Source organism: Melospiza melodia, chromosome 4 (assembly GCF_035770615.1).
Source record: "Melospiza melodia melodia isolate bMelMel2 chromosome 4, bMelMel2.pri, whole genome shotgun sequence".
Lineage (NCBI taxonomy): Eukaryota > Metazoa > Chordata > Aves > Passeriformes > Passerellidae > Melospiza > Melospiza melodia.
Genome location: NC_086197.1, coordinates 14,272,836 through 14,298,051, shown reverse-complemented (window position 1 = coordinate 14,298,051; position 25,216 = coordinate 14,272,836). Strand labels below are relative to the sequence as shown.

At 40.7% G+C, this 25,216-nt stretch overlaps 1 protein-coding gene across 1 annotated transcript in view; it reads left to right on the top strand.

Annotated features, from left to right (window-relative positions):
• Positions 1 to 25,216, top strand: part of LOC134417124 (potassium voltage-gated channel subfamily KQT member 1-like) — a 336,325-nt gene that overhangs the window by 152,120 nt on the left and 158,989 nt on the right. The window contains exons 3-5 of the mRNA XM_063153975.1: positions 492 to 586; positions 1,570 to 1,610; positions 8,861 to 8,922. Coding sequence (XP_063010045.1) covers positions 492 to 586; positions 1,570 to 1,610; positions 8,861 to 8,922 — 198 coding nt within the window. The remainder of the gene's footprint in view (positions 1 to 491; positions 587 to 1,569; positions 1,611 to 8,860; positions 8,923 to 25,216) is intronic.

The following is a 25,216-nucleotide window of genomic DNA, read 5'->3' as shown; positions in this document are numbered from 1 at the left end:
CAGAGCATCTGTCTTCCCTGTTCCTCAAGCAGCAATATTTCTGTCACCAGACATCTCTGCTCTTCAGAGATGTTTGATTCTGGGTCCAAGTGCTCTGACTTGGGCCAATCCCTGGGGTTCAGTCCCCTGACATTATGATTAACACATGGCTTTGGAATGAGCCAGGAGATACTGCACATGGGAGTCCCAGATAAATTATCCATCCTGGGTTTGTGTTTCCCAAATACACTGTGAAGGGCTAATATTTTGCTCAGTATGGAGTAACATGAAGACATGACTCTAACTGACAGTAATGGGAATCATTTGGCTCTGTCTCCACAACAAATATTCACTCCCACAACGGCTGCAGGGTTTTTTTTTTATTCATTACAACAACTGCTGCAAAATGGCAGGCAAATGGGCAGATAAAAAATAGAATGAAGTCTGTCTGAAAGAGAAATCCAGTTTGGCCAATGCTCACCTTTCAACTTGCTGCCTGCCTCCTTTCCCAGCAAGCTCGGAAGCCGTACGACGTCCGTGACGTGATTGAGCAGTACTCCCAAGGACACCTCAACATGATGGTTCGCATAAAGGAACTTCAAAGGAGGTAGGCCCTGTCTACCTCATGAAATATCTGATTCCTCCAGTGCCAGCTGGCTTTAGGAGAGATGTGTTCTTAATGAACAGTAATTGTCCAAAATTGCAAGCACAACAGGGAGCACAATATCTGGAGGATTTAACTTGGAGCCATTTTTAACCCTTTTTATAACCAAGTTTACAATTACCCTTTATTCTCCTCTCCTTTTTCTCCAAGTGGAATTAAAAGAAATGAAGGTGCATGCTGTGAAGTTTATAGTGTGATCCAAGCTTTTCTGTCCTCTTCTTAGAAAAGGAAAACTTTTCAAATAATGATTTACCTTTCTGTTTCCACTCTGTGGTTCTCCACAACTGAAAGAAATCTGTTTCGCTTGTGCTGCACTATCTGGAACTTTTCCCTGTCCACATTCCTCCATGCACATGCTTTCTCCAAGTTTGGGGTTTGCAGCTGAAATATTTTGCCACAAAACTATTCTCTTCTGTTTCAGCACAAAGTGCTTTTCTCTTTACAAATTAATGCTGTGGACTGGGACACCAGAATGAACTCCCCTGGCCCTCTAAATTAAATGAAAAAAAAAATCCTATTGAATGGAATCTACTGTGTCAACATATACAGATATTAAATCCGCCTGCATGAGGCTCTAGGAACAGTTACAAATGTTATTAAGAAGTCATTCTGTTTGTATAGTCTTTGTTATTAGATTACATAGGACACAGGAGAACTATGTTTTAGTTACAACTTGAAAGTCTGAGAAATATTAGTACTCATGAAAATAGCAATAATAATATGGTTTGATTTTGGAGGAAAAACTTTTAAAGAGCTAAACTGCTGACTGTGTGTGCAGAAAGTCATGCTAGTCTCATGTTTTTGCTTGTTTTGGTTCGGGTTTAGAGCTACTGTAAATTCTCATGTAAATTGTGCTCCCATGCTTAACAACGGAGTTTAAGTTGTTTGGTAATTGCTCTGCTGGTAATTTTCTGTTTGCTTCTCAGGTTGGATCAATCCTTGGGAAAGCCAGGTCTTTTCCTCCCAGGTATGGTGACTGCATTTTATGCAAAATTATTATCTTCATAACTTTGGGAAAATACCCTTGGCTATAGTAATGTGGATTTATAATGCAGGCAATCATACATGAATGTAATTCTGTTAATAAGCCCTAGAATGCCTGTGTAAAGAGAAATACTTTTCATTCAGGTGATAGGGGAGTAAATGGAAATTAAGAATAAATGTTAAAATGTATATTAGAACATGATGAGATGGAAATATCCTGAGGGAAATCCTTCTACAAAAATAGTCCTTCTAAATCTTTTGGTCTGGACGTGGGATTACAATATATGTTTATTCCACTTAAAAAGGTTTCTTCCTTCCTGAACTCATGTCCCATATCCACAACTGACTTGGAGCACAACTGAGTGTGGCAAAATAATTGCAGAGCCTCCAAAACATGGCATGTTGTCAGTGGTTAATATTATCAGAACAAGGAATATCATTCAAAACACATTTTCAACATCTGATTGCTGCAGAAGGCTCAGTAGTACAATCCCTTTTCCCTGTAGCTGGTTTTGGACCACAGGAAAAGAATCTGTCAGCTTGAATACTTCTATAAATATTTATGCATGGGATTTCATTCCAAAATGTGCAAGCTAAATTTATGGAAAAACGTCCCTTACCTCCAAGAATGTATTATTTTATTTCAAGTATAGCATTACCAAACTGAAACTGCAATTTGTGCTTTAAAAGACTAGTGTTAGAAGCACTTTTTATCAAGCAGTTTCTGGTTTGAGAGGAGGTGAATAATTAGAAACTCATCGTAGAATTATGTTCTGAGAAGTTCAAGAAGCTGAAGATGTTCAGGAAGTTTGGTCTCACCAAATCTTGAGTCAAAAGGGTCACAGAAACCACTGGGAGGGTCTTAGGTGGGCCTGTGGCTTTGGAAAAGTGCTGGAAATAATCTGAGGTACCACGGAACTGACTGGAAGAGGTAGAATGGTGGTTAGGGATGCAGAAGCTGGTGACCTCAGTTAGGGGGTTGCAAGACCAAAACCAGAAGTTATTTGATCTAGTTATTTTATCTAAACCCTCCACAAATCCAAAAATAAGGTAAGTGGTTCCAGAGAAATGGTGTGCAGAACTGAACCTAGAGTTAGTTTACTCCGGGTGTTATCCAACCCAACTTTACTCCCAGGATTTTCCAAGTGGTGAACAGTGAAAAGTGGGTGCAGTATTTGTTTGTTTGTTTGGGGTGAAAACAGACTTTTTTTACTGTCCTTCTCTAGAAAAAGGGTTATGCCTGAGTTTCCCTCAGAATGCATGGCTTATTCTATATTGAACATGGATTTTTTATATAATACTTTTCCAGGCATTGCTAAAATCCTCATTTTTTAACAGTATGGGTGTTTCCCCTAGACTGTGTTATTTTTGTACAGATGACAAGCAAAAAAGAAATGAAAATGCAAAGAAAATTAAACTGCCAAGGAGAAAAACATGAAAAGAATTTTTCTTTCCAGCTCCTTTTATTTTTTTCCTGTTTTATTATACTCCCATTCAAAGAATTTTAAGGTCTGATTCCAAGCCTGTTGAAATGAACGGGATTCTTTCCAGTGACCTCAGTGGGGTTTGGATCAGTTTTTTTATTGAAAAATCCCTGTTGTGGACTTTGATAATATTATATAAAAGCAATTGAAGCCTGTCTATAGTATTATTACTTTTCAAAAGTGAATGATGTCATAAAAGACCCAGAATCTGAATTTACTGGAAGCAATTATTGTTATTTTTCAAGTTAGTTTCTCTGAGATAAAAATGCACTAAAAGCTGTGTTAAAACAAGATAAGGATACGAGAAGAGAATAAAAGCCATGCTGGGTCAAAGCAGTCCTGACTCCAATGGGGCCAAGAGCAAGGTGCTTTGGGAAATGCAAAAAAAAAAGCCTCCAGCCTTCCTGTCAGCTTTCAGCCCATTGCACATCAGAGGTTTCCTGACAAGATTGCAGGGTATTTAGTCTCCAAAATGTCCTCAACGAACTTGCCTAATTATCCCTTTAAACTTACAATATCTGCCATATTTTGTACAAAGAATTCTAATTCCACCTTCATGTGTGCATATTAGGAAGAATTCTCCCTTTTTGCTTATTTTGGTCTTGGCATCTCCTCCCTTTCTTTGAAACTCTTTCAAGCAGGAGTTGATTTAAAAACACTAAGATAATGAATCAATCTTCCAAGGACCTGGACCCTACTTTTATGAGTGTATTCAGAAGACAATATCTGAGTTTCATTGGAGGCCTGTCCCAGTATTCCAGGGGACACAATTTTGTCAGATGAAACAGATTCCTGTCATAATAAGCATAATGGAAACTGTTGATGTAGAGGGAAAGAGCATATTAATTGAATTTATGGAATCAACAAAGTAGACACATACAGTGATACAAATAGAGTGTCATTCTTGACCTTCACTACACATGATGGAGTTAACTGCTTTTGAATGCTATTTTTGAGACTTACTACAGCTTTTCAGGGGCAAAGGTGAAGAATAATGCCAAGGTAAAACAAAAGATCCAGTGTTTGGGTTCAGAAAAGTACACAAAAAGCTGATGTTTAACTGCAGTTTATCTGAACCTCTTGGTTCTGTATGACACGGGTGGGAATACCTGAAGAAAAGGGCTTTCTTGCAAAATTTTGACAGTTCCATTGTTTGCTTTATTTTTTCCCCATTAAGTGCCACCTAAGCTTTCTGATACTTTTTCCTTCCAATCTGTTAAAAAGAAATTGGGTCACTGTATCTTTTAAAGCATAAAAAATATGCTCAGCTTAAGTTTTATCTTTTTTAAGTCAATTAATATTTGAAATGAGAAATACCCATATTTCTGCAAGAACTGATTTATCCCACCCCTCCTGGAGGTGAAAATATTTTGGCAGTTTACCTTTTTAGGATGTCCAAAGGAAATCACAAGTCCCTGATCCAGGACTATGCCTTACCTTTTTAAAATTTCTTCTACCAATCAGCTTCAAAAGGCTCTGGCTGACAAGAAAAAAGACTCCAAATAAAAGTTGCCATGACTGAGGCAACTTTGTTATTTGCTATTTTTGGGGTGTGAAGGGGCAATCCTGACCTTCTTTTTCAGCAGCATGCACAGTTTACAAACCCAAGAATCTAGATCTTGCCATAAGCTCATCCTAATCATCCCTGGATGGAGCTTTGGCAGAGCTAGAGCAAACTCAGGCCCAGGGGGCTGCATTTACACCCAGGTAGCGAAGAGAAGGCAGCAATGCCTCCTGGAGGGACTGTTCTGCTTTCTGAGATACCATTTACAAAGGTGTCTTGGTTTGGAAAGACAGGTGTCTGCTAAGGAAGGCAGAAGCCTCCCCTGAAATGGAAAAATGTAAACCCCCTCTCTCCAAATTGTTATAAATTTGAAATTAGGGGCTCTCAAGCAAAGATATGGGAGCAGGAAACAGCAGTTCTTTATTAGGGAAGAAAATAAAAAGATAAAATAAACAATGCAGTCAACTAAAACAACACTGACAGAGTCAGAACATGACCTGACACCCTGTGGGTCAGGGTGCTGGTAGCAATCCAACTGGGATTGTGGCTGCAGTCCTTCTGCAGTGTCAGGTGTGGTTCTGTTGGAGCAGGGATCCTGTAGAAGGGTGTATTCTTCCTCTGAACATCCAGTGGAAGAGGCAGCAGCTGTTCCTCTGGGAATCCAGTGGAGATGCTGTGCTGGTGTTCCAGAATCTCCAGATTCTATCCACGTAGGAATGTTTGACTCCTCCCTCATGGCAAAGCATCTCACAATGGGTTGCTGTAATTCTTATCAGCCATGCAGTGACATTCAATGGCCCCTTATCAGCAGGTGTCCCCTGGAGGGATGAGTGGTAGTGGAAGAGATAAAGAAAACTGCCCAATAACAGAAGACAGCTGCCACACCTCTAACAGATGGCAAATAGAATTCATCTTGCCTTGCAATCTGGGACAAAAGGTTTGAGGTGTCTTCAGCAATCCAGAATATCCGGTCAAATTCCTCATTTTCTGCTTAAAAGAAGATGATGGCTTTCAGAAAAAATTGAATATTTTTGAATTAGCTCCCCTCTAGTTGTGTAAAAATCAAGGAAGGACTCTTGTTCTATAAAGCAGAGTTGTTTCCAGCTTTTACCATTTTCAGACCATCTCTCTGGAATTCATTTACTGTCCTAAAGGTCCTCATAAGTACTTTTCCCTAATCAAAGGAAAAAAATTATTTTCTTTTAAGTTTGGTATATTCTGATGAGATATAGCACACTAACTGTGTGAAAAAATAAGATTAGGATGCTCATTCCTCCTGTTCATATCAGTTTATGTCTTTTATATCATGTGCTTCCAGTAGGGGAAAGAGTTATTGTCTCTTGAACTGGTGTGAAGAAAAAGTAAAAGTGTTTGATGGTTTTTGTTGGGTTTTTTAGGGGGTTTTTTGTGGTTTTTTTTTTTTTTTTTTTGTTTTGTTTTGTTTTGTTTTGTTTCTGGTTTTTTGCAAGAGCCATATCTTGTTCTTCACTAGGAAAATAGGTGGGCCAGCTTTGTGAAAATGTTAGGAAATTAATATAGGATTGTGTTGTTTGAAAGTAGAACACTCAGGAAGGCAAAGACTTCCAGGGAAGAAATGTCCATATTAATAAATATATGTTATTATTATTAATCTGTATTAACTATTCAATCTCCTGAATTAGACTGCCTATTGCTTATTTACTAGTATTTTCTCAGATTTAAATCTAAGTATATGAAATAATGGGTTTGTATCATACCAACCATGTGATGCAAGATGTTTTTGATTTTTGTAATTTCTGAGATAAAATGTTCCCATATATATTTTCATCCAGTTATAAGTAATCATGCTTCCTTTCATCCTTTGTCTCTGTGCCTTTCCCATAGGTGTTACAGGATTGCTTGGCTGATCTCTGTTTTAGTGTGCCCAACACAGAGTAAAAAATTAATTCTAAAAGGAAGTTATTTTGGATTACAAAGTAAAGCCTGGAGAACTTTAGAAATTTCATATTTATAGTTGATCATGCAATCTTTGCAACTCTGTAAAAACAATCTCATGATGTAGGAAGTCTGAAATCATCTATCTAGAAAAGATTCAAGAGAGAAACAAAAACATGAGATAGAAATCGCATGTACTGGAGCGACTTTATCTGAATTTGTGCCCTCCCTCCTTACCCCTGTGTTTGGTGAATTGTGCACACACCACATTTGCTCTTAAAGATGGGCTCTATTAGAAAGAAATACTTTTAAATTAGGGCTGGATGCTGTTCCCCATGGAGGCTGATAAGAAATGGGGGAGGACCACAGCATTTTGTGTCTTTCAGAGCCTGTGTGCCAGCACAGGGGTGCAGAGACAGCCCCCTCCACAGCATCATTCCTCCCACTTCTGATTTTCCACATCTTAGAGCAGTGCCACATGCCACAATGCAGCTTCTTACTGCTTATCTGCTCCCTGTTTTCTTTCCTGTTCCACACAGGAATAACTAAAATAGGAAACATTATGAACTTGGTTTGGGATGTCTTAGTGATTATCTGAAGGATGGAATTAGAGCTGGTGAGGAAATTATTATTTTATTATTTAAAAAAAGAAAAATCTTTTTGAAGTATTTCTTCAGGTTTGGGGGACTTTTTGGGGTTACACCTAAACAAAAACACTCTCTGCCCACTGCTGTTCAAACCACATCCCAATTTAGAAATCTTAAAAGTCATGCTTTTTTTCTGATATATATACCTTGAAAGATGTGTTTACAGATTTACTAACTAGAAAGTAGACAGCAGAGCCAATTATTTCATTTTAGGGAGAGATGAACACAGAGATAAACTTGAGCCTCAGCCACTTACATTTTAAGAAGATTCTGAGGTAGTGAACGATGAATAGTACACATGTATGAGCCAAGCTATGTCACTTATTGTCTGCCCCACATTTTCTTTCCTGACTTTATTTGCTCCTGCATGTTCTCTGGGGAAACACTTCTCTTTTCTAAGCCTGCAAAGAGCTGCCAAGGGTGCAGGACCTTTTAAAAGCGGAGAAGGAAAGCCCAAAGTGCTCTTGCCAGCACTGCTTTTACTGGTCTTCCTCTGGGGTTGTGATGTGTGCAGCACAAGTTACCTTGAGGTGAACTTTGCTGCAAACAGATCACTAAACATATCCCATAGCAAATATAAATGGTAAAGCACGTATGATTCCCTGAGAAATCCAGGAATGTGATGAGCACACACAGGCACTCACAGTGAACTCTGGTGCAGTGTAAATTCATATCTCAGCCTACCTGCCAACATATCTCAGCCTTGCTCCTGCCCTCAGCAAAATTGACTTAGATAGCTGTAAAAACCAGACCTTAAGCACTCATGAAAATGGAGCAATGCATGAAAAAATCCAGGAGTAATTACTCCAGGTATTGGAAATACACTTTAGTAGAGAAAAACATCCAGCTTCCATTGACATCAGCTTGTAAGCTATTTCAGTATTGAACTGTGGGTGTTAACTTGTGAATGTTAAAACTCAGAATGTGTGTGGGTTTGTGCTTCATTCCCTGTGCAATAACACCCTCAAACTCTGGCATTCCTTAGCAATAGATCCTGTGAGCAGAAAGAATAGACCCCGTTTTCCACAGTTTTCACTCTTGGCTCCCAATCCCACCCTTTGCAATGGAATGTGGGAGGAAAAATGAGAATGCAAGAGCTTTTCCCAGTGTCACTCCTTTGCAGAGAGGAGATGGATGGATGGATGGATGGATGGATGGATGGATGGATGGATGGATGGATGGATGGATGGATGGATGGATGGATGGATGGATGGATGGATCTCTGTCACTCCAGCCCTTGAACCCCTGGATATGCTGCCTCCTAGAGCTGCAGCCCCAGTTGAAAACTATTCTGATTTATTTACGGATAGCAATTTTACCTTGCTCAGGCCAGTAATATTCAAAATTGCAGGTGGGCCCAGGTACATTGCCCATTCCATCCAACTACTGAAATAATTAAACAACAAAACAATGTTACTCCATCTATACCCCTTCATGTCCACAGACTCCTCTACCAAGGTCTAAGTTGCCCTTTAGACTAACTCAATCTTGTCATTCTGACAAAAAATTCCCTTGTCTCCAGCCACTCTCTTTCACTCATTCATTCTTGTTATGTTCATGTATTTTATGCTACCCTACTATTACCATCTTTTTTTTTCTTTTTACTTTGAATACCAGAGATATAATTCAGTTTGAATTTATTCTTCACCTATTGAATGTCCCATTTTTATTCTTCTTTCTTTAGAAAAAGGGGTAGACAAAGGATACTACAGTATAGGAGCCAGACTGATCCGGCTGGAGGATAAGGTAAGTGCATGAAAGCTTGCTTTTTTTTTACTGAGCAATGATATCTGATCTAGAGACCTGCAAGATAGTATCTTGGCATGATTTACTTTAGAATTACAGGGCTCCATAATAATGAATAATATCCTAATTTTTCTGAGGGAGTTGATGAAGTTTCATGTGCGTGTTGTTCAGCATTAACCATTTACCTGCTATGCAGTCCTGGTTCTTGTTTGTAAAAGGAGCTGCTTTCATGGTGAAGTCAAACCACACACCTTGTATACAAATGCTGTGAACTGGCTGGTGTTTATCACACAAAAATTAGTGAATTGAACAGAAATGTTAGTGTCAAGAATCTTTGTGAATAGCAACAGTTGCCATCTCATTTACAAATCCTGAGATTCTTTAATGTTTACTGCATTTTCCCCCCTGTGCAGTTACCTTTGCACATTTTCTGCCCCTCCCTCACTGTCTTCTTTCCAGGAATATGTTCATTTTTGTTACTAATTAGAGTTACTTAGCAGTGTGCCCAAAGGCCAAAGCTCAGTGAGGCTCTATTGTCTTAGACCTCTCCCAAACATCCTCCAGAGCTTTTTCCACTCAAGTGATAACAAAAATACGAGTTTGCTCAAAACTCAGACTCTATTTCTGTAACAGTATTTTAGTCAGCTCTCTTACCTACCTCTACAAGTTCATGTCCCTCCAGCAGGGTACTTTGTCTGGGCAGGAGCAGCATAGTGGCTTTGCTGGGGGGTGTGATGGTGCTCAGACAAAAGTCCATTTGAATTTGGCATATCCACTCCCTTTTTGTAGCCTTGTCTCACTCAAATTTTCATGCAAATTCTCTTTTCACTTTTTTCTGGGGGAGTGAGGTGAGAAGGAAAGAGGAAAGAAACTTCTCATAATTCTTAAGAATTGTGCATCTTGCCAAAAAGCAGAAATTTAAATTAAACTAATACAATCAAAAATCAATATTTTTATGATGATTGCTACGACAACATCAGAAATATGTGACACTGAATTGTCAAAGGACAGATTTTCTTTGATTTTTAGCTTTCTTGCACAATGTCAAGAAAATCAGCCTATCAGATAAAGACATTATCTGAGCCAATTTTAAAGTGGATTGATCCCTTGTGCAGCCACAGCCGTTCAAAGTGAAAATGGCTTTCATTCACATTGCCTTACTCACTTTGAAAGAGATAAATTGCTCTCTGGCCTCTGTATACTCTGTAAATTCATGCCACGGCTTCATTCAGAGTTCTTGAATGTGCACATATAGAGAAACCCCCAATACAGACTGGAAATTTAGCAATAAAAGTATCTGTGATAATAGTTGGAGTGCTTTGAGTGAGAAATTGTAAATACCTCTGGAAGTAGCAGTTCATGGTCTCCTTCTCCATTTATGAAGAAGAGAGGTGAGAAAGTTTTTAGTGTGTCTGGCCTTGGTCCAGCTTTAGCACAATATGCTGTGGATTTGATCAATTTTATTTCAAAGCCTGACTTAGACGGCTGCAGAGGCATCTTGGTGTAAGAAGAGGAATGTTACAGGAGATGCAGGAAATGCTGCAGTGACTGATCTCTGGTACCTGCTTGTGTTCTGTGTTTAATTTAAGCATGGTCTAAATAAAGTCAGTGCATTAGTGGGCAAGACCAAGCTGCTCTTTTGTTTGAAGAATTAAACTTTAAATTTTGCATGGGAACTGGTGATTTCCCCCTCTCTTTACTTATTGTTGCAGAGAAAACACATAGAAAAGGATAAAAATGTGTCAAGATGTTTTCATAAGATGAGTCAATCATTGCAGCTTCCTTTTTGTTCTCAGACCAAACTGCAAATGTAAAATAAATGCCAGACTCAGAGGGAACCCAGGGCATTTGATCTTTTAGTACAAATTACCATTCTTTCAGGTGTACAAGGCTTCAGTCTCATATTCCTGCTAAGTAAGTAGACATGGTGCAGAAGAAGGGCAAATATTTGTTCTGTTGGTTTGCTTGAGGTTTTGGTGGCATAAATTTGGGGGTTTTGGTTTGTTTGAGTTTCTTTTTGTATTTGCATCTTTTTGGCACATCAGGCTACAATACATCTGTTTACATAATGAATACAAAGTTAAGTTCCCAGCTATCTCTGTTTTAATGGGACAATAGAAACTACTGCATCCTGCTGTCAAACTGTTTCCCCTAAATTATTTTCCCATGTCTCATGGGCTCTCCTGCTCTAACAATTCACTTGTAGTAACTGTATGTGTCCAAACGTGAAACAATATTGCAATCAGGAAGGACAAGCTGAGTTTCAACCTCTGAGCAGAATAAATGAAGCAAGGGCATGTCTGACATCAGGCTCCAGCTGGTGGTGAAAAATGATCTCCCCTTTGGAACTAGAAAACCTTTGGGATCAACCTCTTCCCCCTGGAGAAATTATTTTAACATTCAGTCACCCAATCTAGTGATGGCAGCCTCCCAAAAGACTTACACATCTGATAAAAGGACATATTTTTGGACAAAGGCCAGTTGGTGCAGACTGATAAAAATGCAGTGTGGATTTGAGAGTGTTATCTGCCTAAATGAGCTGTATCAATAAGCAGTGAGCACACCTCTGGTCCAGACTGACCTTCCCCACCAGCATTTTGCAGTTCAATAGTTTTATCTGCCTCTCCTGAAGGGAATCAGAGTGTAACAAACCCATTGAGAGCTGTGTGTTGTTCTGCATAAAGCCATAATTACTCTTTTTGCAAAGTGAGGGAGAGGGAAGCACACATTTCTGATGGTTAAGATGAACTCCATTCCCTGGAGAGGCTTGCTATTATTTCAGCAAAAACATGGCATTTGCTGTACAGAAAGCCAGAGGCACAGGTCTCTGAAGGGGTTGCTTGGTGAAGAAGCTTTGAGGCAAAAATGTTGCAAAGGTACAAAGATAACAGCCTTCCATTCATGTGGCATGAGAGCACTGCCTGCAGCCTCTCTTTTGTGACCAAACAGGCTCCTTCTGGAAGTTTAAACTAACAGAGAAGAGGTAAGAACCAGTTTGTGGAGGATGAAGCATTGTGCAACTCCTGCAGAAAAAAAAAGTCTACTCCTTTTTGCCTTAAAGCATTGCAAAGCTGACTAGAAACAGGTGAAATGCATGGTGGTATCTCTCAGGCAAAAAAAAAATCCAAACTTCTTTTTGGCAACATCAGCAGTGTCAGGGCTTCACTCCTCTCACTGACATGGCACGTTGCATAGGGGGAGTTTGCCTGGAACACTTTTCAACCTGTTTTTCCTTGAGCAGAGCATAAAATTCTTATTTTGTTGTGGCCAATGCAATAACCTAGTGTGGTTCTTTTCACAAAAAAAAAACCCCACTGAGATGTTTGGAGAAAGAATGGGGCTTCCTTCCCAACATGTGATGTGTGCCATTTGGCCGACCCCTCCTTCAGTTCCATGGCAGGGTATTGTGGTATGTAGCCATTGACAGATCCTTTTGAAATGTATTAAGAGGGAGATTGGTTCCAAGATGATGTTCTAGAGCTGGCGTTAGTTTCTTTTCAAAATTGTAAACTAATGTTTCTTTATGATGAAATGGGTATTCTTTCTTTTCCTTTTCTTTTCAAAATTAGAAACAAAAATCATGGTGTGCTATGTCAAACTGCACGGCAACCTATAAATAAAAACAGGAGAGAAAAGAATCTGCAAATGAAAGGTTAGAAAGGACAGCTGTGTTGTCTTTGAAAAAGAAATCTATTAGGTATTTTTATAATTATATGGCAGTCTTTTTTATGTGGTATTTACAGTTATGATTTACGTCCATATTACCATAACTATTTCCATACTTATAGACAACATGTGATAATGCTGAGAGCCAAAAGCAACCATTTGGTAGCATTTAAAAAATGCAGGAACACTAAGAGAAAACAGGGCAATAAAGCAAACCCTTCTGAGTTTTATCCATCTGAGTAATGCGAGCCAGGACAAAAATGTCATCCAACATAAACAAATGTAGAGGTTGGATTGTGGCAGTAAACTCTCTCTTTACCAATTTAAACACAGCTTCAGTTGGGAGCTAAAAGGATGGGCTCAGAGAAGAGTGGTAACAATGGAGAGATGGATGTTGATGAACCTGATTCCTGCTGTGATTACATCAGGAGTCATTAAATAGTAAATTATTTATCATGGCAGTGCCTGCAAGCACCACCAGCATGAAAAGCTAGTAAGATTTTCCATTATGAACCCCTAATTTGTGAGCAATACTATGATGGACATAACTAAAATGCATTAAAAAAAAAAGGAACAAAAAAAGAAAAACAAAAGCCAAAAATTTGTGCACGATGAGTCAGTTGCAATATGAGCATGCTACACTTTTGAGGTTTTAAGAATATGTCTGAAATAAACCCCTTTGTTAACAAAACTGGGTTTTGGCACCAAGGTGTTTGTGGGTTGTTTGCCCCCAGTTCCTTAAAGTTCCATTCCATAGCAGAAAGCTTTTCAGCAGGCTGCTTGCACATGGGTGTTGTGTGGATTTTCTTAGGTCAAAGACTTATCTCATTTACTCTGGAGCAGTCCAGCATAAATCCATTGACTCTGTGCCATAAGCATGATGTCATCAGAGTTTTATTTTTAATCTGTTGCTGAATTAAAACAAAACACAAGTAAGAAAAAACTAAAGCCCTGATGCCTCCAGCCAAATTGTGCTTCCATTTATGCCAGTGAAGTTACTCAGGATTTATGCAGGTGCAAATGGCAGCAAATTTCTTAAATGACTTTAACAAGATTACAGCTCCTGTGTTCACATCCTGCTCATCAAGAGCAAATTGACAGAGATGAGATGAAAGCAGAAATAGGGACTCAAACACTCAGAAATAGGGACTCATCAGAATGAATCTGAGTGAAATCATGTTTACACCTATTATGACTAAAGGTATCTTTGTGGTATGCTGAGTATTGTAGAACTGAAATTGTGTTCTTGTAACTGAAACATCAAGATAGGCTTTTAATCTGCAAACAAAGTAATGAAAATTTAACTGCTTAGATCTCAGCCACACAACTTTTCTAGTCTGCAGAGATGAACTATTGTAGTCCTGACTTCTTCTGACTCTCTGGGATGGGCTTATGCTCCTCAGATAAACCTGTTCAGTACAGTTGAGAGGGAAAGGCTGGGTTTGAGCTGCCTGATTTTGATGTAATTTCTGGAGGATCAGGCAAAAATAAGAGCTAACTCTGATACCCTTTCAAGTAAGAGAAGAGATGGATCATATATTCTGAGGCATAACGAAAAGAATCCTCCCTCAATGCTTCCCTTATGTTTTTTTGTTGTGGAGCTTTATCATATGTGGTATTTGGTAGCACTCTCCTATTATTAAGGTTCTACACCACTTTCCATTACAGAGCTCTATTTTCAGTTCCTTCCATCTTTGCCAAACTCCAGCCATCTGGGCTGAAATTCTCAGAGGCAGATGTCAGCCTCAGGCTGAGATCCTTTGGAAAATTTGTATGTCAGAGTGGGTCATCCTTTCTATATCACAGTAACCTGACCCACTGTGAGGATTCTCCCAAAAGTAAACATAAAAACATTGATGGAAAACACTTGAGCTTCTTCTAAATTTGAGCAGGAAAATTGGACAGAAATGGGATAATATCTGCCAGTCTTGAGACCCAGAGGCCTGATCCAAAACGTAGTGAACTCATCAGGGAGCTTTCACATGGATCAGGCCCTGATTTTTAATGGGTGAGGGAACAGAGAGTTTTGCACAGTGAACGTTTGCCAGGAGGCAATTCACCACCATAAATCAAATGTTAAATAATTCCAAAGCCCAATAAATGAGCGTGCAGATGGCAGTGTGTGCTCCCCAGGGATTGCACTGACTGGGATCCAGCCCCAACAGTTTGATCTCATTTAGAGCAGTCTCAAGGATTGCTCTGATTAGGCACTTGGTGCAGCCTTGTTGCTTCTCTGCTCTTTTGGCTGAAACTTCATTGGTGGGAGCGAATTCCCCAGGAATTTGGACACCTTGGAGTGTGCAGGGCAGGGGTTTCACAGCCAGATGTGGCAGAGCAGCTGGAATCAGCTGGGTTCAAAGCTTCTCTTTAGTAAGAAAAGCAGAGAGTCACTTGCAGAAGAAGAACAAGTGCTCCTGGAGAGGAGCACACGGAGTAACTGTGAGCACTGAGGGAGAGAAAAACACCACAGTGACTTAGGGTTGCTGGGAAATACCACAAAAGGGAGCTGTTAGAACATTGGGAATCTAATCCATTGGGAATCTAGTCAATATTGAGGTATCCAGCTGTTTAACCTGCAGGGAAAAGGTCCTGGAAATAGCAGCACTGACAGAGAAGGCTGTAGATGATGGGTCCTGTCTGTGCCTTCCTGTCCTCCAAAAAAACCTTCCCAGCATCACAACTGGCTTTGACCTACACAGAGGAAAGGGTCCTGAGCTTGGAGATGGTGATTTCCTGTGAGTTTTAGGGAAAATCAGAGCCTGTGTAGAGGACAGACACTCTGGAAATCCCCCTGCTCCCAGAACAGACTGCAGTGTGAGTGTGGCTCTTCTCAGGCGCCAGAAAGTCCAGCCACAAATGGAGAGGAGTCACAGCTCTGCTGGTTCTGCTGCTTATGATGCAACAAAGTAATTTATTCACTATTATTGGGTGAAAAAAAATATAAGAGCATTTTTGAGATTTTGATTTTTTTTTTTTGTAAAAAGTCAGATCCTCCCATTAAGAGCTTTGACCTGAACATCCAAAGAACAACAAAAATCAGATCACCTTTAAGTATTTTATATCTACTTTTTAATGTTTTTAATAGGTTATTTCAAATAAACATAATGTTCTACATGATCCTGGGCCCCAAATCAAAATGCCTTTGATTAGCAATGTGAAACTGGAGTGTTGTACCAATCCTCTTGGAAAAAAAAAAGTGTAAATTCATTAATGCATTAAGCCTGCCTTTTCTTATGAGCAGTGTTGCAGTGTTTTAAAATTTGTTATTTTCTGATGGAAAAAAAAGTCATTTGAACACTTTCTGCTACCTCCAATAATTTCAGATGTTGAACAATTTCGTTTAGAAAGCTTTATTCAAAAATATATTTTGTAGCTGTTCTCTGTTGGTTATGCCTGTGCACTGCAAGTGCTGCCCTTCCTACAGACAGGTTGAGAATATTTGTTTGGAATGTTTCTCCATCTGAAAATGACAATTTGTTTCCAATGGAACATTTTTTTTGAGAAAGCGCCACAATCATGTGTTTTAAATCATGCACTGAAGGAAAGTGTTTCCAGTTTTCCACTTCAGAACGACTTTCTGAAAGTGAGAATTGGGGTGAAATACTCTTGATTTTCTGAGCATTTCAGTTGAACAGGTTTATTTCTAATTCATTTTTATGATTGAATAAAAGAAGTTCCAACATCATGAAGAATTCACAGAGAACACAGTAAAATTTTCTTATAGGAAAAAAAAAACATTTTCCTCAGAATTACTGTAGCTATTTCACCTACCACATTTTTCAGATCAGTAGTTCACAGGGCAATTTTAATGCTATTTGAATGCCATGTAATATTGACCTCTAATTCATCTTGATCAAGGAAAGTACACTGAAAAAAACAAACAAACAAACAAACAGATTTTTACTATTCAAATAGCTCCCAGACTAACAGTTGGATTTCTGTTTCATGCAAGAGCTGTGGTGCTGAATCAGAGCAAGCATCTATTTAATCCTTGAGCTATTCATCCACTGATGGCAGCTGAGTGATGGGCTAATTCAAGCCTAATTTGCTATAACTGGTCTCTGGGTGTTTGCAATGCATTATATGTAAGAAGCAGTATGAAGAACAGTGCTGTGCCAGGCAAGTTACAGGATGACAGCACTCTGTAAAAGAAAAGAAAAATAAAAACCAGAAAAAACTCACCAAGTCACTGCAGTAATGCGACAACATTCCCTGATGTATTAGCTGCATCTAAGGAAGAGAACTTTCAACAGAAAATTCATATATAGGACTGCATATAAAGGCTAATGATGTGAGGGAGAGAAAAACTGAAAAACACTTTTTTCCCTGTATTTACCACCAGTTTGTCCTTTTCAATACATAGCTTTGAATTTTATGGAGCAGGAAAAAGCAAGCAGGCCAGTAATACATATTTCTACAGCATAATTACTTTTCCTACTAGTAAATAGTGTAGATAAAGTAAAATAATATTTTTTCCTGTTGAGAAGTTTGGGTGTTCTGCGGTGTTTGAATGAAGCACATGTTAGCCAATATGTCTGTTCCACACTGCAGTCCTTTGAGACCAGGAGGAGAGGGTTTGAGCATGAGAAGGAGAGGTGGTGCAGAGTACCTCAGTTGTCTTCTGGTCATGTGGGAACAGTTCTTATGTTGTTCCAGGTTCCATCCTCGAGTTTTGCATTGTCAGAATACAACTAAATATTACTAAATCACTGAGCACTTTACCCAGGGGTCTCTTCATAGCATTGTATTTGAAGGACTGTGCTTTCTTCTTTATGAGGGAGTGTTTTTCCAGGCTAAAATGCCCATAAAATGTGTGCTGTCACATGAGGCCAGAGCCAGCATTCTGAGTTCAGTGGCTGTGATAAGGTGCTTTGGGAGCACAGGGTGGTTCAGCTTGCAGGAGACCTCAGGAGGTGCTGTAGTCACTGCAGCATCCACCATCCCTGCTGTGGGTCTAGCACACTGCTCCAGGAGTGCTGGGCAAGCTGTGGATGGACAAATGAGCACTACAGATGTGCTGACAAGCTGTCACAGAATCACAGAGTCACTTAGCTTGGAAAAAACCTCCACCATCATCGAGTCCAACCTGTGCCAGTTCCCCATCTTCTCACCCAGCCCAGAACACTGAATGCCCTATCCAGGCCCTCCAGGGATGAGGACTCCACCACCTCCCTGGGCAGCCCCTTCCAAGCTTGGCCACCCTTTCCAGGAAGAAATTCTCCCTGATGTCCAACCTGAACCTCCCCTGGCACAACTTGAGCTGTTTCCTTTTGTCCCTTGTTCCCTGGTGGCAGAGCCTGACTCCCCCCGGCTGCCCCCTCCTGTATCTGTAGATAAAGATCTCCCCTGCTTGCTCTGGTTTAGGAGGTATCATCAAGGACCAAACTGGCAGCTCTGTATTTGTTTCTGAGACCTACAGCCCACAGTTAGATGGCACATGTGGCCTCAGTGTTTTCAAAACCTGACAACTAGAAATACTGAAAATTCAGTCACATTTTCTCTTCTGAAAAGCACTATGAAAAATAAGAGGCTATAACTGACTGAAAAAGGACTGTTTTTCAAGAGGTAAAAGATGCAGCAAGGCATATAAAGCAACTTTACAGGTGTGGAATAGAGCCAAAACAGTGTAATGTGAAATGTGGGGTAGTACAGGGCTAGGCTGTTTCTGCCAGTCAGGTTAAGTGTCTGACCAGATCTCCCTCTGGATTGAGGATCTGGCTCACACAGCTGCCTTTCCTCTTCAGGAGTAGAGATTGCAGAGACTATCAGCAATGTTATTCCAAGCTTCCTTCTACCCTGAGTGTTTCTTAAGGCTTCTGCATTTGGAGTTGTGCAGTTATGGGATGTTAAGGAAACTCCCCAGTCAGACCATTCCCTCTGGGGCTCTCTGGCAGTGGCACTCCCAAGTTCAGAGACTTTTTGGGACTGAAGGCCCTTCCTTGGCCTGGCTCCCCACACCCCCCTCACATCACACCAGCTTTGCCATGGCAGAGGTGGCAGAGTCCCACACGTCTCATTCCATAAAACCACTTCTTCCTGGGGCAGTGACACAGAAACAGCCCAAGCTGCTGCCTCCAAGGAGGGACCCCAGCAAAGGAACTCTGGGATTTTATCCCATCACAGTCTCCCCATGGCCAGTCCCCATCTCCGTGTCCATCCACCTCGCTGCCATCACTTGTTTCCATCTCCCTTGTTGTCCAAGGTCGGCAATTCCCAGCTGCTGCTGCTGTGTCTCAGTGTCCATTCACCTGGCTGGCTGTCACCTGCCTTTGTGCCCTTTGTCACCCCAAAGATCAGCAGTTCATCTTCTAGTCCTGGGCTCCACCCAGAGCTCAGCCTGTACTTCACTCTGCATTTAAACCTGCATCTCAGCCTGCATTTCCATCTGCAGCTTGCCAGCCCAGCTACCTGCACCAGGGGTGTTCCTCAGCAGTGAGAATTTTTAAAATTATTTACTTCTAGCCCTTGCTATGTACATACCCATGAAAAAAAAGAAATGTTGGAGCCTCAAAACTCCCAAAAGGAAGAGGATGAACATGAGTTGCAGAGTGTGTATTTAAAATGTTAGGCTTTTTAAGGGATTTTAATTGTACTGACCGTAAGTAGCTGTTGCAGACTCTGGTTTATATTCTTACACACTGTCCAGCAAAAGCAGCTGAAAGGCCAAGTGAATGCTCAGAACTAGACCACCGTGGCCTCTCTGCCCTCATAAACCCATTGGCACCTTCCCTGCCCTGGGGAAGTTTTGCAGGAGTTCAGGTCTCTCCCGAGCTCTGCCGTCAGGACATACCCTAGGAGGCAGCAGAAGCCCATGTTCTTTACAGCAGCTCAAAACGCTTCAACCTCTTTAACTTTCCTCCTCAGCCTTACCACGAGCTGCCTGTTAATGTGAATTTTGTTACTGCCTTTGCACAACTTGTCACTGTAGGTATCTGCAAAGTTTCTTGAAGCCACCAGCCGCAAGTCTTGCCTTTGGCAGGCTGAGCCTGGAACTCATACCAAGGTTGAGTGGGTGCCATGCAGAGGGCATTTCTACCTTTGTGCAGTGCTTTCTCCACTCTGATTAAAAAGTTCTGTAGTGCCATAGAAAGAGGAATGTCCTTGATGAGTGCCCAGGAACTGAAGCCCAGCAGTTTTTTCCCAGTACCACTTTACATACCCGAAATTAGTCTGGGCAAGCCAGTTAGAAATCATTTTTCGAAGGGCAGGACTATATCCAAAGAGTGTGCTCACCATAAAGCCATATTTATAAGTATGATTAACATGTAAATGGGATATCCATCTTCAGGAATGAAGGGCTGGGTAGGCAAGGCCACAGCAGTGCCCTCAGGACACACATTTCTGTGCCCCCCTTAGCTCTGACCTCTCCATTCACCCTCATCATTAAATCAGTGGGCAGCTGCCCCAGGGTAGCAGAGATGGCTGGGAGGTGAGGCCAGGGCAGGAGCTTGGGAAATGGTAACTTGACAGAGGAGAAGGGTGGAGGTGAAACAAGAAGTCATTCTTGCTGGAAGTGGCAAACAAATTTGATTTTCTTAGAGGATTTTGAAGCCTGAGCTCAGAATCTGCTTCAGGTGTCACTGGAGTCTGGTCTTGCAGCCTTGCATAGCTGTGCCTTAGGCAGCAGGTTTTTTGGTGCACTGGATGTGTTAGCTGTGTGTGCAGTAAACATATAGAGCTCTGACTGATATTTTGTAGTTTTTGCATCCACATCTTTTTTTATGGCTACTTTTTACATTTTATGGATTCCAGCCTCCTTTTTTTAGAGTCTACAAAGAACTTAGATTGTACTGAATATTGCTGTTATTGCTAACTGGAGCTTTTACTCGGTACTCTCAGCTCTCCTACTGTAGCACATTCTGAACTCACTATCCAGAGGGAAAAAACCCCAAAAGAAAACAGTATATCTGATATTCAGAACAAATTTATTTCTAGCCCCAGCTAGAGGGGCTGTTAGTGCAGGGATCACTGCAAGGGTGTCAGATCCTGGAGCCCCAATGAGTTTTACCCTGAGGTGGGATTGCAAAAATAGACTTCTGATCCTGTGTAAAACATGTCTTCTTGGGGGGTAAGATACTGAATGGTGACAGAACTGCTGTAAAGCTAACACAACTTTAATATGTGGGGAATAGAGTACTCCATATGCTGCTGTGTGATTTCCCTCTTTGGCTTGGAAGGCAAAAACCCACTGCTTGTATTTGGAAGGCAAATTTCAATCCCTAAAATATCTTCTCCGAATTTACTTAATTTTACTGGCTGGTAAAGCAGGCTGACCATAGCTCAGAGTACAGGTTATGTCATTCAGCAGAAAACTCCCTTGTGTGAGCAGAATTTTGTTTCATTTTATTATTTTTTTCCTCCCCTTTCTCCTCCTCCAAGACTATACATACAAGGGGAGGTCACAAAATAAAAATAAGCTGTAGCCAGCAAAGTTCAGGGCTTGAAATAAAAAAAACCCCTCTGTATACTTATTAGAATTTCTTGTTAATGAGGTCATTTATGTCAGGGCAGGAAATGTACAAAATAGCGCAGGATAGAAAAATGTAGACACTATAAAACACGCCAACAAATTTGGCACATGCATTACTCCCTTAATATGCCCCCAATGTAATCTATAGATCCCACAAGTGACCACACTATGTTTATGTATGCAAAAATTCCTATATATGTAGCACTCATAGGAGTAGCAATTTTACTAGTGGGAAAAGATTATTGTGGTCTTTTTATATAGCGTATAGGTTTACTTAGAGTGAGTCCTTGTAGGAGAATGCAGGACCATGAAAAACTGTTAAAATGTCATGATTATATTAATTTCATACTTAAAGGAATACTTCACTTTAAGTTATGGTTCCAAAATTACACTGCTCATTCATGATGTTTTTAATGTATAATTGGCTGCCTTCAAAAATGTCACAGTAGGAGGAAAAAAAAACTTCATTTTCCTTGTGTGTGTACTGTTGCTATTCCTGTGTTCATTTGGCTTGGCTCGCGGAACCAAACGCTGCAGTCTGAAATAACTTTTTATATGTTGACATGTGCATTTAACTAGAATAAGCAGGCAGAGTGGACCAAGTTGGATTCAGCAAGGAACAGAATATATCTTGTGTTGCACCTTTTAATGTGTCAGCCTCGGTTCCTGATTCTCATTTCATCATTGTCAGGGCACACGTGGAGCTCTGAGCTGCACCCACACAAAGACCAGGCAGCAAGGGAGCGCCAATGGGGGGAGCAGGGAAGAGTAAGAAGGAAGGATGGAAAATATAATGTCTTGAAGATAAAGCTGGGAAGGGAATACCATTAATCTGTTGGAATTTATTTAGCAAAATTTATTTAGTCTGTTGTTTTCCAGAGCAAATAGGTCTTTACTGCTTCATTGGCTGTCCCTTGGTGTGGCCTGAGGAGAGGCTGCTCCAGTCTCACACATACTGAGCTAGACTCTTGAGCCTTATGTTCACACCCCTGGCCTGAGTCTTGATCATTTCCAGAGCTGATTTGAGCTCCAGGTACTGGATTTGGTGTGATCTCTAAACCCTGGGCTGCTGCCATCTGTGTTTGACAACAAGGAGAAAGGCCATGGTGCTGCCCTGCAGGAGGACATGGGGATGCATAGAGCCACACTGTCTTCCCCCTGTCCTGTGTGCTCTCCATTCCCCCCGCACCCATCTGGGCTGCAAGGACCTGCCATGGCATGGTTTACAGGTTAATAACACACCTCCTCTGCAGCTGGGGTGCTCCTCAGCTCACAGGGATGTCCCATAGTCTGAATCGTGGTTATGTCACCTGGACCTTACACAGAGACAATCCTAAACGCTCACAGGGCTGCAGCACAAGTGGACACATAAGGAGAATCCCAAGGAAATTTTGTAGGCAGTCCCACTAGTCTGAATTCTCATTACTTTTGAAGAGGGAAAAAAACCCCACTCTTCTGTACCCACCTCCACACAGTCCCATGAGCCTGACAGACACCCTGAGCAGAACAGATGGCTGTGCACTGTGAGAAGTCTTTCTGGGAAGCAGAAGTTAAGGATCAGCAGTGGGTAGTGCCCTGCTTGTTTTGCAAGCTAGGCAAAAAAGACACCTTATTCGGTTATAAACAGGAAACCCTGGCCAAGTTAGTGGAGGTTCTTGTCCAGGACCACTCCCTAGATGAGCTCAGGCTCGATGTTCTTGTCAAGATGAAAATCGTGACACGCCCTGTGCCTTGTGCATTGTTGGGACCTGCTCCTGACCACATCTCAGCAGGGCTTTCTGCCTTGAGCATGTTCACATTTGGTGTGCAAAGAACCAGGGGTCAGTTAGGGAAAAAAACATCCAAGTGAACAATTAAGGACATTTAGGAAACTTAAACCCCTGCGCTGAAGTCTACTGCATCAGTGTGACAGCCTATGATAGAGCACCAAAATGCTGGGATTTGGGGGCTTTTTGAATCATTGTGTCAGCCTTGCAATGTTTTAGGTAGATGTTGTGTTCTTCATGACATCTTGTTGGTCTTCCAAATGAGGATTTCTGTGTTTAAATCCCAAAGAGACATTTGTGTTTGTGCCACAAGTTCTCCTAACTGGTTCCTCAGTGAAAACAAAGGACATACAAGAAGCTAGTTTTTGATATCTGAAGATATCAAAAACTTTATTGACTTTTCCTTGTGATATACCTGATACTAGGGAAAAAAAATCTTTTGTTGTTTGTGTGTTGGCTCATTTATTTAAAAAACCCTAGCAAATTAAGTAAGACTTGAACTGAAAATACTCAAGAAACCTAACCCTGAAGTCCTTGATTCATGTTTCCTTCCATGGTCAAAACTGCCATCTTCACCTGAGGAAGTAGTATCCAGTTTTAGAATTATTCATCTGTTTTATTTCCTCTTTTTCCTCTCCTTTTTTCTTATGTATCATGTGTTGGAGGACAAATATCACCAATTTAGGCTGTTCTATAAAACAGTTTTGTAGTGCAAAACCAAATAGTTTGGCTTCTCTGTCACTGGGGGGGGGGGGACGAGTGCTCAAATACTGTATTTATTAGCATTTAAATAGCCTGAATTTTACACCTTTGTGTGCACACATGCATTTAACTTCTCAGCCCTCTCCACCCTCTCCCCCCCTAAGGCATTAATGAAGTTTGTTGTTCTCAAAATAGCAGTTCTGTTTGGAATACCTAATTGCTGGGTTTCTGCTGGGTGTTTTGGTCAGAAACAGCCCCGTAAAGAGCAGCCCGTGTGTCCCTGGCTCAATGGGGACCTGTGTTCCCCTCGGGGAGCCCCATGGGGCTGTGGCTGAGGATCTCAGCTCCCTGTCCCATTTAGACCTCTCCTGGACAGGCAGCACACACTCCATTGATGGGCACTGTAAAAAGGGCTGCTGGAACTGAATGATTTATTTATTTATTGCTTCTATATTTATTTATTGCCAGTGTCAAAGAAACGATTGTGCTCGTGGGCTTTTCATCTTCTCCCTTCTGCTGCACTGCAGAAATATTTCCCTAAATATTCCCTCTAAATGCACTTGTGCTGACTGGAACTGGATCCTCACAGGCAAACTGCAAGCCTGCTGCTTCTACAATGTTATAATATTTCATAGGTCATTTATAAATATTGTTGCCAGGGCAAATAAATTTCTTCAGAGTACTTAGTCTACTGCTAATAAATAGTTTATTTAAGCTTGTAAGAATGGTGACATTTCACTTGGAATATCTTTGGCCTCTTAAAAATTGTTAGTGCAGGGAAGCAAAAGGGAAAAATAAACTGGAAAAAAATATTCAGCAGATCTTTTGATATTTTTTCCCTCTGTTTTTACTTGCTTAAAAGGGCCTTCTTGTCAGACAGCATGTCTCTGTGTGAAGATATTACAGGGTTTGATTAATGTGGATTATTTAACATCTTATTTAGAAGATTATTCCGTCCTTTTTTCTCTTTCATTCCCTCCTTTTTTGTCTTTCAGAGCTGCATGAAGCTGAAATAGTGCTTGAGCAGGTTGCCTCTCACATCAATAGTAGTAAATTAATTCCTTTTGCCACTTTCCCCTTTTGGTGTAAACATTATGGGCATGGTGGTGGCATTGTATTTGTTTAATTTTTGATGGTTTGGGGTAGGTTTAAATTTACCATTATTATTCATCTTGCTCTTTGGTTAAAAAGGCTGGGGTTCAGATGGAATTTTAATAGTGATATGAAGACACAGACCAGAAGGGGGGAAGGCTTGTTTTTCGTGGTGGGGTTGTGTTTTGTTGGGGGTTTTTTAACAGCTCAGCAAAGGTGTCAACTCTCAACTCTTTTCATTCAACTACTGAATTCACATCAAGGAAAAATGCTAAAATTTTCTTTCATGTGCTTCCCATAAAATGTGTCATTTCTTTCAGGCTCAGGAGGAGGTACAAAGCTGATGATTTTATTTGTGCATGTGTGGGAACATAATATTTCTATTGCAATCATCCAATATGGAAAGAAAAATAATATTCCATTGAAAACCTCCAGAGATCTTTGAACACAGTCCTGTTTAAAAATTACAATCCGTGCAGTTCTAGAGATGCTAAATACCTCTCCTGACAGAATCCATGCCAGTCTCTCCCAGATGACAGGCAATCTCCAGAAGCTCTGGGAACAGGCAGGGAAAAACCAAAGCAAATTCAAAATATCT